The 17,255-nt window shown below is 48.2% G+C and overlaps 1 protein-coding gene across 1 annotated transcript in view; it reads left to right on the plus strand.

Moving 5' to 3' along the window:
* Positions 1-509: 509 nt before the first annotated feature.
* The window catches only part of LOC148454303 (usherin-like), a gene marked incomplete at both ends in the record, with an annotated part of 948,215 nt that continues 931,469 nt past the window's right edge, over positions 510-17,255 (plus strand). The window contains one exon of the mRNA XM_088461074.1: positions 510-1,148. Within this exon, the coding sequence (XP_088317200.1) occupies positions 510-1,148 (639 nt within the window). The remainder of the gene's footprint in view (positions 1,149-17,255) is intronic.

Raw genomic sequence — 17,255 nt, forward strand, 5'->3', positions numbered from 1 at the left:
CAGCAAAACTGTGTGTATTTAGCAAATAGAAGCTTGGGGACGTTCATATTTTGATCAAAACATTTAATATTGCAGCCCATCGTCAAAGGGCCCCAATTTTCTGCAAGGCATCCGGGTCCCTTTACAACGGGCTGCAGGGCCTAAATGTTTTGATCACATACTATGAACACAGGGCCTGATTCAGAGCCGCACGCAAAAAGCGATAGCTCGCTCTGAATCAGGGCGGCCGCACTGGCCCACAATCGACCCGCTTGCGAGCGAGTCTGAATCAGGCCCACAATGCCCGCTACATCCCACTAGATACACACAGATTTCCATTATATTAATGTTAGCAGCAATAACAATAGTATTTCTGTTTGTTTCAATACTACATCTATAAGGACACAATAACATGGGAGATGTTAATGCTACGTAAATAGGGCAGAACGTTGGATTTCATCTTATAAGTTGAACTAGTTGCTGTTTTTTTGTAATTTTGTTGCAAAATCTTCTCATCTGTATTTCTGCAGGTCCTCAGTGCGATCGCTGCAAACTGGGCTTCAGACAAGACAGGTTTGGACAGAAAAGCTGTATACAATGCACGTGCAACACTTGTGGCTCCATCAATCAATTCTGCAATCCAGCCAGCGGACAATGTAAATGCAGAAAGAATGTCAGCGGACTTAACTGTGACACCTGTATTGACAACTATTATGGGTTGGATGCTGACGGTTGTAAACCCTGCGAGTGTGACACGGAAGGGATTATCCCTGGAACAGTTTGTGATGCTGTGACAGGACAATGTGTTTGTCAGCCTAATATTGGTGGAAGGCATTGCAATAAATGTCTGGATGGCTACTACAAATCCAGAGAGAATGGCTCTGTGCCGTGCCGGCCCTGCCAGTGTCATACATCAGGCGCAGCAGACGGCTCTCGGTCTTGTGACAAGGTAACAGGACAGTGCGAGTGCAAGGCCTTCGTAACAGGACAGCGGTGTGATGTCTGCATTCGCCATATGTACAACCTTTCCGGGGAAAACAGTTTGGGCTGCCAGAATTGTGATTGTGACCCAATTGGAACGGTACCAAGTACAGTGTGTGACCCAATCAGCGGACATTGTCGGTGTCTGCCAAATTATGAAGGGAGAAAATGCAGCCTGTGTAAGCCCGGTGAGTGACCACCATAACTTCTGAAGAATGGCGCTCCCACAGCTTAGCTAGCGACCAGGAGGCCACACTTCAAACCACGAGCGGCCGCCCTCATTCAGAGCGAGCGCTCACTTCTTGCGACCGCCTCTGAATGAGGCCCTATATACTAAGCCATGGAGAGATACAAAGTGGATGGAGATAAAGTGCCAACCAATCAGCTCCTAACTCATTTTTCAAACACAGTCTGAAACATGGCAGATAGGAGCTGATTGGTTGGTACTTTATCTCCGTTCTATCTCATTCTAAGGCTTAGTACATAGACCCCTGTGAGAGACGTTGCCTATAGGAACTAATCAGATTCTAGCTATTATCTTCTAGTAGATGCTAGTTAAATGTTAAGTAGAATCTAATTGGTTGCTATGGGTAACATCTCCACTTCTAAAAACCCGAACTTTATTAAATATACCCCTGTGACTTAGTACATCTACCATTAAGGAACTGCACAAAGGGTGGCCTCTCGGGGCTCATGTAGGGCTTGACATAAAGAGAACATTATATCAAAATTCATTTCAGACAGCAGTGTGCGTGCGCAGCTGAAAAAGCACAATGTGCGGGGCAGTAATGGCACAATGTGCAGGGCAGTAAAGGCACAATGTGCGGGGTAGTAGAGGCACAATGTGCGGGGCAGTAATGGCACAATGTGCAGGGTAGTATAGGCACAATGTGCGGAGTAGTATAGGCACAATGTGCGGGGTAGTGTAGGCACAATGTGGGGGGTAGTATAGGCACAATGTGCGGGGTAGTGTAGGCACACTGTGCGTGGCAGTAATGGCACAATGTGCGGGGCAGTAAAGGCACAATGTGCGGGGCATTAATGGCACAATGTGCGGGGTAGTGTAGGCACAATGTGCGGGGTAGTAATGGCACAATGTGCGGGGCAGTAAAGGCACAATGTGCGGGGCATTAATGGCACAATGTGCGGGGCAGTAAAGGCACAATGTGCGGGGTAGTAGAGGCACAATGTGCGGGGTAGTAGAGGCACAATGTGCGGGCAGTAATGGCACAATGTGCGGGGTAGTATAGGCACAATGTGCGGGGTAGTATAGGCACAATGTGCGGGGTAGTGTAGGCACAATGTGGGGGGTAGTATAGGCACAATGTGCGGGGCAGTATAGGCACAATGTGCGGGGTAGTATAGTCACAATGTGCGGGGCAGTATAGGCACAATGTGGGGGGTAGTATAGGCACAATGTGCGGGGCAGTATAGGCACAATGTGCGGGGTAGTGTAGGCACAATGTGCGGGGCAGTATAGACACAATGCGCGGGGTAGTGTAGGCACAATGCGCGGGGTAGTAAAGGCACAATGTGCGGGGTAGTATAGGCACAATGTGCGGGGTAGTAATGGCACAATATGTGGGGCAGTATAGGCACAATGTGCAGGGAAGTAAAGACAGGATGTGCGGGGTAGTAAAGACAGAATGTGCAGGGTAGTATAGGCACAATGAGCGGGGTAGTAATGGCACAATGTGCGGGGTAGTATAGGCACAATGTGCGGGGCAGTAAAGGCACAAAGTGCGGGGTAGTAATGGCACAATGTGCGGGGTAGTAATGGCACAATGTGCAGGGTAGTATAGGCACAATGTGCGGGGTAGTAATGGCACAATGTGCGGGGTAGTATAGGCACAATGTGCGGGGCAGTATAGGCACAATGTGCGGGGTAGTATAGGCACAATGTGCGGGGTAGTATAGGCACAATGTGCGGGGTAGTAATGGCACAATGTGCGGGGTAGTATAGGCACAATGAGCGGGGTAGTAATGGCACAATGTGCAGGGTAGTATAGGCACAATGTGCGGGGCAGCATAGGCACAAAGTGCGGGGTAGTATAGGCACAATGTGCGGGGTAGTATAGGCTCAATGTGCGGGGTAGTAATGGCACAATGTGCGGGTTAGTAATGGCACAATGTGCGGGGTAGTATAGGCACAATGTGCAGGGTAGTAATGGCACAATGTGCGGGGTAGTATAGGCACAATGTGCGGGGCAGTAAAGGCACAATGTGCGGGGTAGTAGAGGCACAATGTGCGGGCAGTAATGGCACAATGTGCGTGGTAGTATAGGCACAATGTGCGGGGTAGTATAGGCACAATGTGCGGGGTAGTGTAGGCACAATGTGGGGGGTAGTATAGGCACAATGTGCGGGGCAGTATAGGCACAATGTGCGGGGTAGTATAGGCACAATGTGCGGGGCAGTATAGGCACAATGTGCGGGGTAGTATAGGCACAATGTGCGGGGCAGTATAGGCACAATGTGCGGGGTAGTGTAGGCACAATGTGCGGGGCAGTATAGGCACAATGCACGGGGTAGTGTAGGCACAATGTGCGGGGTAGTAAAGGCACAATGTGCGGGGTAGTATAGGCACAATGTGCGGGGTAATAATGGCACAATATGTGGGGCAGTATAGGCACAATGTTCGGGGAAGTAAAGACAGGATGTGCGGGGTAGTAAAGACAGAATGTGCAGGGTAGTATAGGCACAATGAGCGGGGTAGTAATGGCACAATGTGCGGGGTAGTATAGGCACAATGTGCGGGGCAGTAAAGGCACAAAGTGCGGGGTAGTAATGGCACAATGTGCGGGGTAGTAATGGCACAATGTGCAGGGTAGTATAGGCACAATGAGCGGGGTAGTAATGGCACAATGTGCGGGGTAGTAATGGCACAATGTGCGGGGTAGTATAGGCACAATGTGCGGGGCAGTATAGGCACAATGTGCGAGGTAGTATAGGCACAATGTGCAGGGTAGTATAGGCACAATGTGCGGGGTAGTAATGGCACAATGTGCAGGGTAGTATAGGCACAATGTGCGGGGTAGTATAGGCGCAATGAGCGGGGTAGTAATGGCACAACATGCGGGGTAGTAATGGCACAATGTGCGGGGTAGTATAGGCACAATGTGCGGGGTAGTATAGGCACAATGTGCGGGGTAGTAATGGCACAATGTGCGGGGTAGTAATGGCACAATGTGCGGGGTAGTATAGGCACAATGTGCGGGGTAGTAATGGCACAATGTGCATGGTAGTATAGGCACAATGTGCGGGGTAGTATAGGCACAATGTGCGGGGAAGTATAGGCACAATGTGCGGGATAGTAATTGCACAATGTGCGGGGCAGTAAAGGCACAGTAAGGACATGTTCATATAAAGGGCCTGATCTAGAGGTGATGGTCGCAATGGTCAAGACCACCGCAACCATCGGACTTGCAATAGATCCTTGTGGTAGGGTCTCGTTGCCGCAAGTCCCAGTGGACTTCTTGCTCTTACAGAGCAAGAAGTCCACCCACTGACATCACTTGTGATATCTGTGGGGCTGGCCCTAGACGGTAGGCGTTCCCATGGGAACGCCTCCATCTGGGCAGCCACGCCCCTGGCCCGCCCACCAAAGGGGGGTATGCTGTCACTTAACATCGACAGCACGCCCCCTTTGTAGCGAGACCCAGAGTGACGGCTTGTCCGTCGCTATGCGGGTCTCGCGCATGCGCACGGAGACGACGTCGTACGCATGCGCACTGGTCCAACATCGACCCGCTTGCGAGCGCTCACGAGCGGGTCTGAATGAGGCCCAGTGTCCCTAGTATATATTATGTCACATTACAGTGCTATTCAGTACAATACAGTATTATGCCACAGTAGAAGTGCCCCATCTCTATTGTCAGCTTCTGAATGTTACATGGCAGCCCCAACACTGCAGGGCATTCAGGGCGGAGAAGATTTTCATTTACAGTGAGTGTAAAGATAGAAAGAGGAGGATGGGAACCAACCAGCTCCTACCTGAAGATCCTTCCTAGTGTTCCACTCTGAGTGAAGATTTTTTAATTTCGACACAATGTCCCTTCCTGGGACAGTCATAGAACTCTGTCAGCGCCCCCCCCCTCCCCCCCTGACAGCGCCGGGCTCACTGGGTAGATCAGTTGTGTCTGTGAGGGTGAAACGGAAATGCAGGCGATGGATCATTTCCGAGTGTAGCTTTACTGAAAGAGTCTGCAGATTTGCGCTCTTGGTGGCAGCAGTGGTGTCTGGGCGCCCTAGGCAACATTTTACCCACCACCCCTGCTCCCTCCAATTCATACTATGCCACATATTAGTGACGCTAATTTATAATATTCTACACAGTAGAGCCCCAAAATCGTACTATGCCTCATTTCACTGCCCCCAAATCATGTTATGTTCCACAATTCATTATATGCCACACAATTGTATTAGAATACATAATTATGCTACATATGAATACCTCCAATACATAATATGCCACCCATTTATGCCCCAGTACATAATATGCCACACAGCTGTGCAAGAAAGTTATTGTATGCCACATAGCCATGAATTATGCAAAACAATGCCCATAGTACATGTGCCACACATATGCCACACATATGCCACACATATGCCCTAAATTCTTTATATGCCATATAGCTGTGCCCCAATACATTATGCCAACAATCCATGCCCCAATATATTTATGCCACACATCTGTGCTCCAATATATGTCAGTACCCATTACCCTCCACACACACACACACACTCACCATGCCATCACTCATTAAACCCACACACATGTACACTTACCCTGTCAGCACTCAATAAAACCACCCCACACACACTAAATCAACCTGGGACTGAAAGAGACATCCATTTTGTTTGTTTACTCAGCGGCGCCCTCCAGTGGTCGGTGTCCCTAGGCAGTCGCCTAAAGCTGCCTAATGGTAGCTCCGGCCCTTCTCGGTATTGCCCTGGGGAACATGAGGGAAATGTGTTCCAGAGCATCAGTGCAGTTAGAGAAATGTAACTCAAGCTGCATACACACGGTGCTGTACCACCAACGACATGAAAGATATCTCTCAGTGAAGTCATCATGCCACATCTCTGACCAGGCAAAGTTGATGGGTACACAAAGAAATTCCAAATATATTTCACATGACAGACACCAGGAAAATCCAGTTATCTAAAACTTTTAAGCCCACAGTATGCACACCTCTGTACCGTCTCCATTTCAGCGGGACAGTATAAGGGACACTTGATCACCGCTGCTGCTCTGCTCTGCAAATGGATGCAGCGCACATGCTCAGTTTCCATTTAGTGCAGGGAGGAGGCTGGGGGCAGCCCAGCAGCTGCCAGAGTGTTGTGCCCACCCCCTGTGTGACATGAAAACAACGGCGTAACATGTGATCACACCCCCAAATTAGCAAAGAGGTATGTCCTATCAGGAACAAGGCCACGCCTCCTGTTCCACGCAATGCAATTACTCACAGCAGCATTTGCTATGGTACGCTATGGCATGCACTGCGATCGCACCATGCATTCCTATGTAAATACTGGCTGGTTTTGCATGTAGCCAGGGACAGACTGGGGCTGCTGTGCAGCCCTGGCAGTCCTCCTGTTCGTGCGCCCACAAAAGGGGAGTTGCCTCGCCTCACGGGGGCATGCCGTGAGTCATGGGGGCCTGGCCCCGTGGCACGCCCCCATCTTTCAGTATCCCCGGCCGAGCAGAGGCGGAGTTGCTCAGCCAGGGTTTGGCACCGGACTGGCCCATCTGGCCATCAGCCCTTCTGGCATTTGCCAGAAGTGCCAGGTGGACAGTCCGGCCCTACATGTCGCCCACAGATGCTGGGCAGCTTTATTCACACTTCAATTTAGAGCTGAGTTTGGATACGTCCTTCCCACATCTAACTCTCTCTGCACATGGTACATCTGCCCCCTGCAAAGCAGCACGGTGTTACAATGCACAATGTTACTTGCTCTTTTCTGCTTCATTCCATCTCAGGATCAGGCCCAACGGGGGAGGTCAGCTCTGCCCCACATGGTAATAAGCCCTTCTTAGGGGATCAGCACAATCTTTTCATTCTCCAAGCCTCACAGAAGCACAGCTTGGTCATTGGCGTTCATGGATTATGGGCAAATCAGCCTACACAAGTGTCTCTCATGTGTTACTCATGTAAGGCTGATTTTATGTTCCCAGTGGTCCACTATAAGGTAATGGTTTCAGGAAGCTAAAAGGCTGATCACATTAACCTCCTCCGCACCGCCAGTGCCAGTCTGGCCTGGCTTACAGAAGGGGCAACTGCACCCTACACTGGTGTGATGGGAACGACACAGGGCACCCCACAGACTTTGTGCAAATGACACCTGCAGATCCCATCTTCAGCAGCAGCAAAACTGGCAATGAATAATTACACTTTTGTTTACTAACATGATCATTGCTATGCTAGACAGGCCCAGAATACCATAGAGACCGACAGTATATACCTATACGCCAACAGATTGCAATTCTGATGACATAAAAAATACTTTGTGTTAGTATTAAGAACTCCTCCTATGGAATGTTATATAATTCTCTCTAGGGGGTAAATTTACTAAAGGTCAATTTTGGTCAATTATGCAATATTGTGTGATTTGCCATCTAGTTTGGAAATTAGTGATTTACTACAGTCAAAAGTAACCAAAAATCAGACAGTTTAAAACATCGGGCAAACAATCAATACTTTCACATAGTCGAAGATACAAATAGGAGATTTACTAACGATAGGTTTGTCAAATGATCAAAAAAATGACAGCAAAACAATGGCAAATTCACCCAAACAATAGACCTGGTTTGGTACTGGAAAATCGGGGAAAAACCATTGTGCACCCCCCTCCCCTTCCCCGAATTTCTTATAACCAGCATTGGGCAGAAGTCTTGCCCTAAAGGAGTGCCAGAGAATACCCCTAAAACCTGTCCACCAAACCTTCTCAGAGCCAGAAAAAACAGGGGCCCCACTGCTAAGCTGGGAACACACTTGTCCAATTCTTATCCAATCCAACTTCAGACCAGCTGGTTTGTCAGACATTGGTAGAGTGTGTACGCTCACAAGATCTCTGGTTTCATACAATCTTGGTCTTCTGAAAATATTTTTAAATCTGCTGAAAAATCAGGAGACCAGATCGCCAATCACCAGACCAATTTAGAAGTGTGTATGCTCCTGACACTGGTTTGTCCAATTATTCTCCCAATTCTTCCCAGTGAGTGGCAGCCAAAGATTGGAAGAGTGTGTACAGTGACACAACCCTTTCAGCAGATTGTTACATCAGATGCAGATTGGAGGTCTGCTGATAAATTGGACAAGTGTGTACGTATAGATTGGATGTAGAATCTACGACCAGGTCTGCAGAAGGATTGTATAAACAGTCTGATCCTACTGGAATAAGCTTCCCACTCTTCTCAAGCATGCCGGTAAGCACACAGAGTGACCAGGACCAGGTACCGAAACGATAAGCCCTCCATGCTGGCTCGATAACTTGCCAAACATAAGAAGAGCAAAGCTCACCAACTTCATCCATCTCAGAGGCCAAAGACCAAAATCTAGCCCACTAAAACTGCAACAATACACCAGCAATCGCATTCCCCGCATTTGGCACACGACAAGCTCGAAAAATGCACATTGCATTGCAAACATCTGAGGTGTGCTAGCGTACATAAAGCCCACAGCAAAGTAGCATGTTACCAATTGATCACGTGTACCGCACCAAGGTTGTTACACCTCAACAATACTGCGATCATGCAACCTGTCACCCCAGATTTCCAATGCTACCATGATGTGAAAAGCTCTAGAGGCAAAAGATCCTTAGTTCACCCCATAGAAATCCATTCTTCGGGGCGAGGGAGCTACACAACAGGATCCACTGAGGTAATAGCTGAACCCCAAAGATCCTGCAGCGCCCGTGTACATTTGTATTTTGTCCACAACTAGAGCCATCCTGAAATAAACACCATTGAAATCTTCGAGAAACGAAGCCCAAACAGATAGGTACTGTTTACTCTCAGGTGACGAAAGGATTAAATGTTGTGGTTTTGCAGCTTCCAACAAGAAACCCGCCCATGTGGCTACATGGCCGACCCTCATTGGCTGCCGGTCCTGTCATTTGCTCACGGCCGGTGATAAATTTCAAAACACCAGGATTGAGGAAGGGTCCAGGGAAAGGAGCGCCGCGGCCACGGTAACCAGGGCAAAGCAAGGTGAGGTGGGTGGTGTGCTGTGGTCTACTTCACCGCAGGACTGCCAGAGAGAGGAGGGGGCCGACACTGAGGGCCTCATTCAGAGGCGGTCGGAGGATGCGAGCGGTCGCTCAGAAACTGGGCGGCCGCTTGCATACTGACCGCCCACCTCTGTTTTGGTCGTTAGGCTGTGGGTTTACACCCACAGCTCTAACAACCGCTAGGGTGATGGTCGCGATGGTCAGAGACCATCGCGACCATCGGGGCTTACGACGAGACCCTAGGGTAGGGTCTCACTTGTCGTAAGCCCCGGAGAGCTTCTGGCTCTGTCAGAGCCGGAAGCTCTCCACTGACATCACTAGTGATGTCAGTGGGGCCTCCCCCAAATGGTAGGCGTTCCCATGGGAACGCCTCCGTTTGGGCTGCCACCCCCCCGGCCCGCCTTCCAAACGGGGCGAGCTGGCAATCAACATCGACAGCTCGCCCCCTTTGGAAAGAGACCCGCTACGACCGGTGCTGTTGGTCGTAGCGGGTCTCACGCATGCGCACGAAGGAGCCGGCTCACTCAGGCGCATGCGCACTTGACAAACATCGAGGCGTCCGTGCGGTTGAATTGGCGGCCTGAATCTGCTCATGGCCCCCCTGCTCTCTTAAAACTCCCCTGCACCTGACAATCCTGGCTGATCTCCTCACGACACACACAACAAGGAACTGGCATCCACATTTGTGAAGTCCTCAAGATCATTGCAGCTTTCCTCATCATCTGCAAAATATGGCAAAACACCGTCATGGACTGAAGCCCCCAATGTATGCAAAGAAACAGAAGCAGACATGGAATCCTATCCACAGACGGATACACGGAATCCTATCCACAGACGGATACACGGAATCCTATCCACAGACGGATACACAGAATCCTATCCACAGACGGATACACGGAATCCTATCCACAGACGGATACACGGAATCCTATACACAGTCGGATACATGTTATACTATCCACAGATGTATACATGGAATCCTATCCACAGATGGATACATGGAATCCTATCCACAGACGGATTCACTCAATCCTATCCACAGACGGATGCACGTTATCGTATCCACAGACGGATACACGGAATCCTATCCACAGACTGATACACGGAATCCGATCCACAGATGGATACACGGAATCCTATCCACAGACGGATACACGGAATCCTATCCTCAGACGGATACACAGAATCCTTTCGACAGACGGACACACGGAATCCTATCCACAGACTGATACACGGAATCCGATCCACAGATGGATACACGGAATCCTATCCACAGATGGATACACGGAATCCTATCCACAGACAGATACAAGGAATCCTATCCACAGACGGATACACGTTATCATATCCACAGATGGATACACGGAATCCTATCTACAGACGGATACACGGAATCCTATCCACAGACGGACACACGGAATCCTATCCACAGACTGATACACGGAATCCTATCCACAGACGGATACACGTTATCCTATCCACAGACGGATACACGGAACCTTATCCACAGACAGATACACATTATCCTATCCATAGATGGATACACGGAATCCTATCCACAGACTGACACACGTTATACTATCCACAGACGGATACACGGAATCCTATCCACAGACGGATACACAATATCCTATCCACAGACGGATACACGTTATCCTATCCACAGAGGTATACACGGAATCCTATCCACAGACGCATACACGATATCCTATCCACAGACAGATACACGGAATCCTATCCACAGATGGATACACGTTATCCTATCCACAGACGGATAGACTTTATTCTATCCACAGACGGATACACGGAATCCTATCCACAGACTGATACATGTTATACTATCCACAGACGGATACACGGAATCCTATCCATAGATGGATACACGTTGTCCTATCCACAGACGGATACACGGAATCCTATCCACAGATGGATACACGTTATCCTATCCACAGACAGATACATGGAATCCTATCCACAGACTGATGCAAGGAATCCTATCCATAGACGGAAACACGGAATCCTATCCACAGACGGATACACGGAATCCTATCCACAGACAGAAACACGGAATCCTATCCACAGACGGATACACGGAATCCTATCCACAGACATATACACGGAATCCTATAAACAGACAGATACACGGAATCCTAGCCACAGACGTATACACGGAATCTTATCCACAGACGGATACACGTTATCCTTTCCACAGACGTATACATGGAATCCTATCCACAGACGTATACACGGAATCCTATCCACAGACGTATATACGGAATTCTTTCGACAGACGGTTACACAGAACCTTATCCACAGACGGATACACGGAATCCTATCCACAGACTGATACACAGAATCCTACCCACAGACTGATACACAGAATCCTACCCACAGACGGATACATGGAATCCTATCCACAGACGTATACACGGAATCCTATCCACAGACTGATACACGGTATCCTACCCACAGACGGATACACGGAATCCTTTCCACAGATGGATACACGGAATCCAATCCACAGACGTATACGCAGAATCCTATAAGCAGACATATATATGGAATCCTATCCACAGACGATTACATGGAACCTTATCCACAGACGGATACACGGAATCATATCCACAGACGGATACTTGGAATCCTATCCACAGACGTATACACGGAATCCCATAAACAGACGTATATACGGAATCCTATCCACAGACGGATACACGGAATCCTATCCACAGACGTATATACGGAATCCTTTCCACAGACGATTACATGTAACCTTATCCACAGACGGATACACAGAATCATATCCACAGACGGATACACGGAATCCTATCCACAGACTGATACACGGAATCTTATCCACAGACGTATATACGGAATCCTTTCCACAGACGGATACACGGAACCTTATCCACAGATGGATACATGGAATCCTATCCACAGATGGATACACGGAATCCTACCCACAGATGGATACATGGAATCCTATCCACAGATGGATACACGGAACCTTATCCACAGACTGATACACGGAATCCTTTCCACAGACGGATACATGGAATCCTATCCACAGACGGATACACGGAATCCTATCCACAGATGGATACACGGAATCCTATCCACAGACGGACACACGGAATCCTATCCACAGACGGATACACGGAATCCTATCCACAGATGGATACATGGAATCCTATCCACAGATGGATACATGGAACCTTATCCACAGACTGATACACGGATTCCTATCCACAGATGGATACACGGAATCCTATCCACAGACGGATACACGGAATCCTATCCACAGACGGATACACGGAATCCTATCCACAGACGGACACACGGAATCCTATCCACAGACGGATACACGGAATCCTATCCACAGATGGATACACGGAATCCTATCCACAGACGGATACACGGAATCCTATCCACAGACGGATACACGGAATCCTATCCACAGACGGATACACGGAATCCTATCCACAGACAGATAGATACACAAAATCTGATCCACAGGTGTGCAAAGGGAGGACTATGCTGAGCCACTAAACGGTCCAACATCATTGTTCCACTTGAGCCTGAGCATACCCTGGAACCAAAGACGTGATTAATGAGGTGAAAGCAGCAGCCATTAAGGACACCATAGACACAAGCGCCATGGGATCATTATGCGCATCCCCACTACTGCTTGAGAGGGAGTATCAGAAGCAAAGCCCCTACACTGAGCATTTCTAGCGGCAATAGAATCTGCAAGCCAGAGCATTGGTAAACAGCACCATTTATGGCAATATTAATAGACAAACCAGGGATGCTGCCAGAGTCCACCTGGAGAGTCATCTGTGCTCGCTCCTCGCCGGACCTTGGCCAATCGCAGCCAATTCAAGAGAACTGAGCACCAGCACCACCAGGAGACCTCTGGTACGGGGCACTCTGCCGCCTTGGACCTTGCCCCTCATAGTAATGACCATCACTATTGCTGAGGGGGGTGGCCATGTCACTCATATTTGGCTATGCCCCTTTGCATCCCCCATGTAGGCAAAAAGAATCAACGTGCCCCCACCTAACTCCAGGGGGTAGATTTACTAAAGCTTCTATACCAGATAAGTGGTGGTGTTGTCCATAGCAACCAATCAGATTCTGCCTATCATTTTCTAGAATGCAATAAAGAAATGTTAGCTAGAATCTGATTGGTTGATATGGGCAACATCACCGCTAGCCTGTTTTAGAAGCTTTAGTAAATCTTCCTCCAGAAGTCTTCTAGTGGGATTCCCGTACTGTACAATTACAAAGCCCTGAAGTCTTGAAAAGATGGAGATGTCAGAGCATTAGAAAATGCTATCTCTAGAGCTGTCTTATCTGGATCGCAACTGCAACAGCGTACGCAGATGGCCCGTACTGCGTATGCTTTGCGGAACGCGTGTGCGAATGCCTCACTGCAATTGGGACAGTGATCACAGTGACTATGGAGACCCATCGCAGAGTGATTGACGGGAAGTACCATTTGGAGGAGGTGACTGTGGGGGGCAGTCGGAGAAACGCAGCCACTACGATGGCATACGCATGCCTGAGTGCTCACTACGTACAGGAAAGTGAGCAATTTATAAGTGAGCTCTGACCTGCTGTAAATGTGCGAGTGTCTCCGATGGTACTCAATGTTACCGATGTTTTGGCTAGATAGCATGGTATTATCGATGTGCTAAAGGGGAAGTGGGCATCTGCATGTTGTCCGTGCGATTGCACATACTGTATTAGCATACTTTCGCCGCAGACCTGCGTGCGCGATTCCAGCCGCGATGGCATCAGCGATCCTTGCTGAATAAGGCCCACAGATTAGCAATAAGAGTATAGAACCACTTAATATTGGATGATTTTCCCCTTTTACGTAATAAATGAGCTGTGGGGGTCATTCAGACCCGCTCGCGAGCGCAGGACGCTCGCAAGCGGGTCGATGTTCCCCCAATGCGCATGTGCACAACAGAGGGAGCTCCGTCGTGCGCATGCGCGAGACCCGAATAACGACGGCCAAGCCGTCATTGTGGGTCTCGCACTAAAGGGGGCGTGCTGTCGATGGTGACTGACAGCACGCCCCCTTTAGTGGGTGTGCCGGGGGCGTGGTTGCCAGACTGAGGCGTTCCCATGGGAACGCCTACCGTCTGAGTCCCGCCCCACTGACATCACTAGTGATAGAGCCAAAATCACTCCAGGGCTTGCGGCAACGAGACCCTACCACAAGGGTCTCGTCGCAAGCCCGAGGGTCTCGGCTGCGGCCGTGTCTGCTCGCCGTTCCCTGAGGCTACACTATTGGAGCACAGATGCTGATTCTAAGAAAGGTCTGGAGGCCTTACCCTATAATAGGGAGATTTTGTTTGGTCCAGACCTGGACAAGATTGTTGACACGTTAACCAAATCAAAATCTGCATTTCTGCCCCCAGCATCTGCTCCTGTAAAGTCTCGACGCTCCTTCTTTAGGTCTTTTCGTCCTTAGGGAAAAAACAAAGGGCAGTCCTTTCCTAGGCAGTCCGCTGCCAAGCCTAAGAAACAGGCCTGGAGCACAAGATGCCTTGCCTCCAAACAGGAGGATAAACCTGCAGCCTAATGGGGCGGGCCTCCCTCTGGTGCCCAACTGAGGTGCCTCTGGCTTGGGGGCGGGGTATAGGGAGAGTGGACCCAATGCTTCCTGGAAGCTGTAAAGCTTTAACTGCGTGGTGCCCGGATTGGTTCCCATCACCTACACCCAAGGTCTCCCTGTAGACCCTATGGACTTTGAAGAAAGAGAGTTAACCAAGGTAAGTTCTTACCATAACTCTCATTTTCTGCCCCTTCCTGATAATTGAACTATCCAACAAAGAACTATCTCAGCTCGTACAAATAAGTTTTTGCTTTTGCTGACTGGATTCATATTTTGGAGAATCACTTCGGCTGTCTCACAAGAGTGAGAAACACCCACCATCTGCCCAGGTCTGTCCATCCTTTGTGATCTCACAGCAGCACTTCTATTCTTCCTCTTTGCTTAGGGTCAGTTGGACTCAGCTTTGGGCCTCCTTGCCACAGTCGCGCCTGCTTCTTTATGCTAATGCCTCCACAAAGCCCTTCCCTGGTACAAGGAGTAAAACACCCATTGTCAGCATTCGTAGGTGCTCAAATACCGCTTGGTGCGTCTTTACATGTCACCATCATTTGCACCATGGAAACTTGAACCAGCCCCATGGCAGGTTCAGTTCCTCCACCCAAGTATGGCCTTCTATGTGAGAGGGTGAGCATCTCTGTACATAACTGCTTCCAGTGACACACCTACAACACGCCCTTAAGATGCACCATCTCCTTGTGTTAGTTTAGCCACCGCTCCATTATCTCCCAGTTGCTGCCTCCAATATAGTTCAGAGACAGTGCGTGAAAATCTGTACTGCTCTTCTCTACGAACACCATCAGGAGTCACGCACAGTGTGACTACACAAAACATAAGCTCCACTGCTGCCAACTTCACCGCTGTATCAGACTCAGAAACAAACCCTTAGGGGTAAATTTACTAAAGTGATAGTTTTTGGAAGTGAGTTTTAAAAGTGATGTTGTCCATAGCAACCAATCAGATTCTAGCTATTATCTTCTAGTTAAATGTTAAGTAGAATCTGATTGGTTGCTATGGGCAACATCACTTTTAAAACTCACTTCTAAAAACTCTCACTTTAGTAACTTTACCCCTTAAAGCGTAGAGTCAATAAGTTTTGGGCAATGAGATTCTAGTTTGACTGAAAGTCTTTATAGAATAATAACTCTCCCTAAAATAACATATATAAAGATCATATGCAGCTTACAGCAGGTAACTTTGTAGTTAGCCCAACACTTTTTGTTCTTTACTGTCATGCATCCCCATTGTCATCCATTGTAAATCATACTTACTCTTCAGCTCCAGTAGTGTAGGGGAGGTCCAGGTGGGAAGTGCAGTGGGAATGGTGCCATGTTTTGTGCCATCGTGGCCCCGCCCCCCAGGAATCTCAGGTTTGCGCCTCAGGGAGCTAGGCCACGATGACACAATTCACCTCAAATCACAGCATTAAAACCCAGATCTGGGAATCTGGTCTACTCTATCGGAAATCTGGGAAAGCAGCCCAAGATTCATGAGTACCCTCATAACTAAATACATCTGACAGCCAAGATAATGTGACTGACAGCTTTACAGATCTACTGTACCCTGAAAAAAATGTTCTTTGCTGATTGGTGGATTCAGGTACAGGGCCAGTGACTTCACAGCAGCTTAAAAGACTGCAGGTTTTTATTTTCAGATCTTTTCTGTGCACTGACGTAGAGAATTAGAGGCCTATTCATCATGACATAATTATCACTAGTGATAATTATGTCTTAAACTCGCTGCGAGTTTAAAAAATGTTTTGGAGGCATTCTTCATGTCTCACTTACCAAAGTTTCACTTTCGAAAAACTGCTCTTTTTGCAGAGTCATCTTTTCAGAAAAGTGATAACTTTCCCCCAGGGGGTGTCCAATTCTCGACCCCCCCATCCCTCCCCCTGCGCCGCATCTTCTCCCCACATGTCTGTGATGCCCCGACCACTCAGCAGCCTGTGAAGATTACCGGGGGCTGAACGCCATCTCAGGATGGCATTCAGTAACACCATCAAGTTCCGAAAAAAATGCTTTTCAGAACTTGATGAATAGCCCTGACACTTACTTTTTACAAATGTTAATTTTCAAATGCTTTTGTGAAAAATAAGTGATGATGAATAGGGCCCCTTAGTCCGTAACTTACTGCATAGGAAATAATTTACTTTTTTGTGGAGTGGAGAGTCAGGATTAAATTGAACAGTTTATATCTTTATATTAAAATATTGGTCTGTATTGGTCTTTTAAATCATGGGTGCCCTTATATTGAGCTGCCTTACAGTACTCTGGTCTCCACTTATTTATATGTCACTTCTCCTACATTATAAATAATGGTGACTATACCTTTTTTACTTTTACTTATTCAGTTTTAGATCATTATCATGAATTCATGATAATATATTTGCTAAGTTTTATTTGTAGACTTATCTTAGATTTCAGAAAATATAAAA

Source organism: Taudactylus pleione, unplaced genomic scaffold, assembly GCF_031769625.1.
Source record: "Taudactylus pleione unplaced genomic scaffold, aTauple2 ptg001012l, whole genome shotgun sequence".
Taxonomy (NCBI): Eukaryota; Metazoa; Chordata; class Amphibia; order Anura; family Myobatrachidae; genus Taudactylus; species Taudactylus pleione.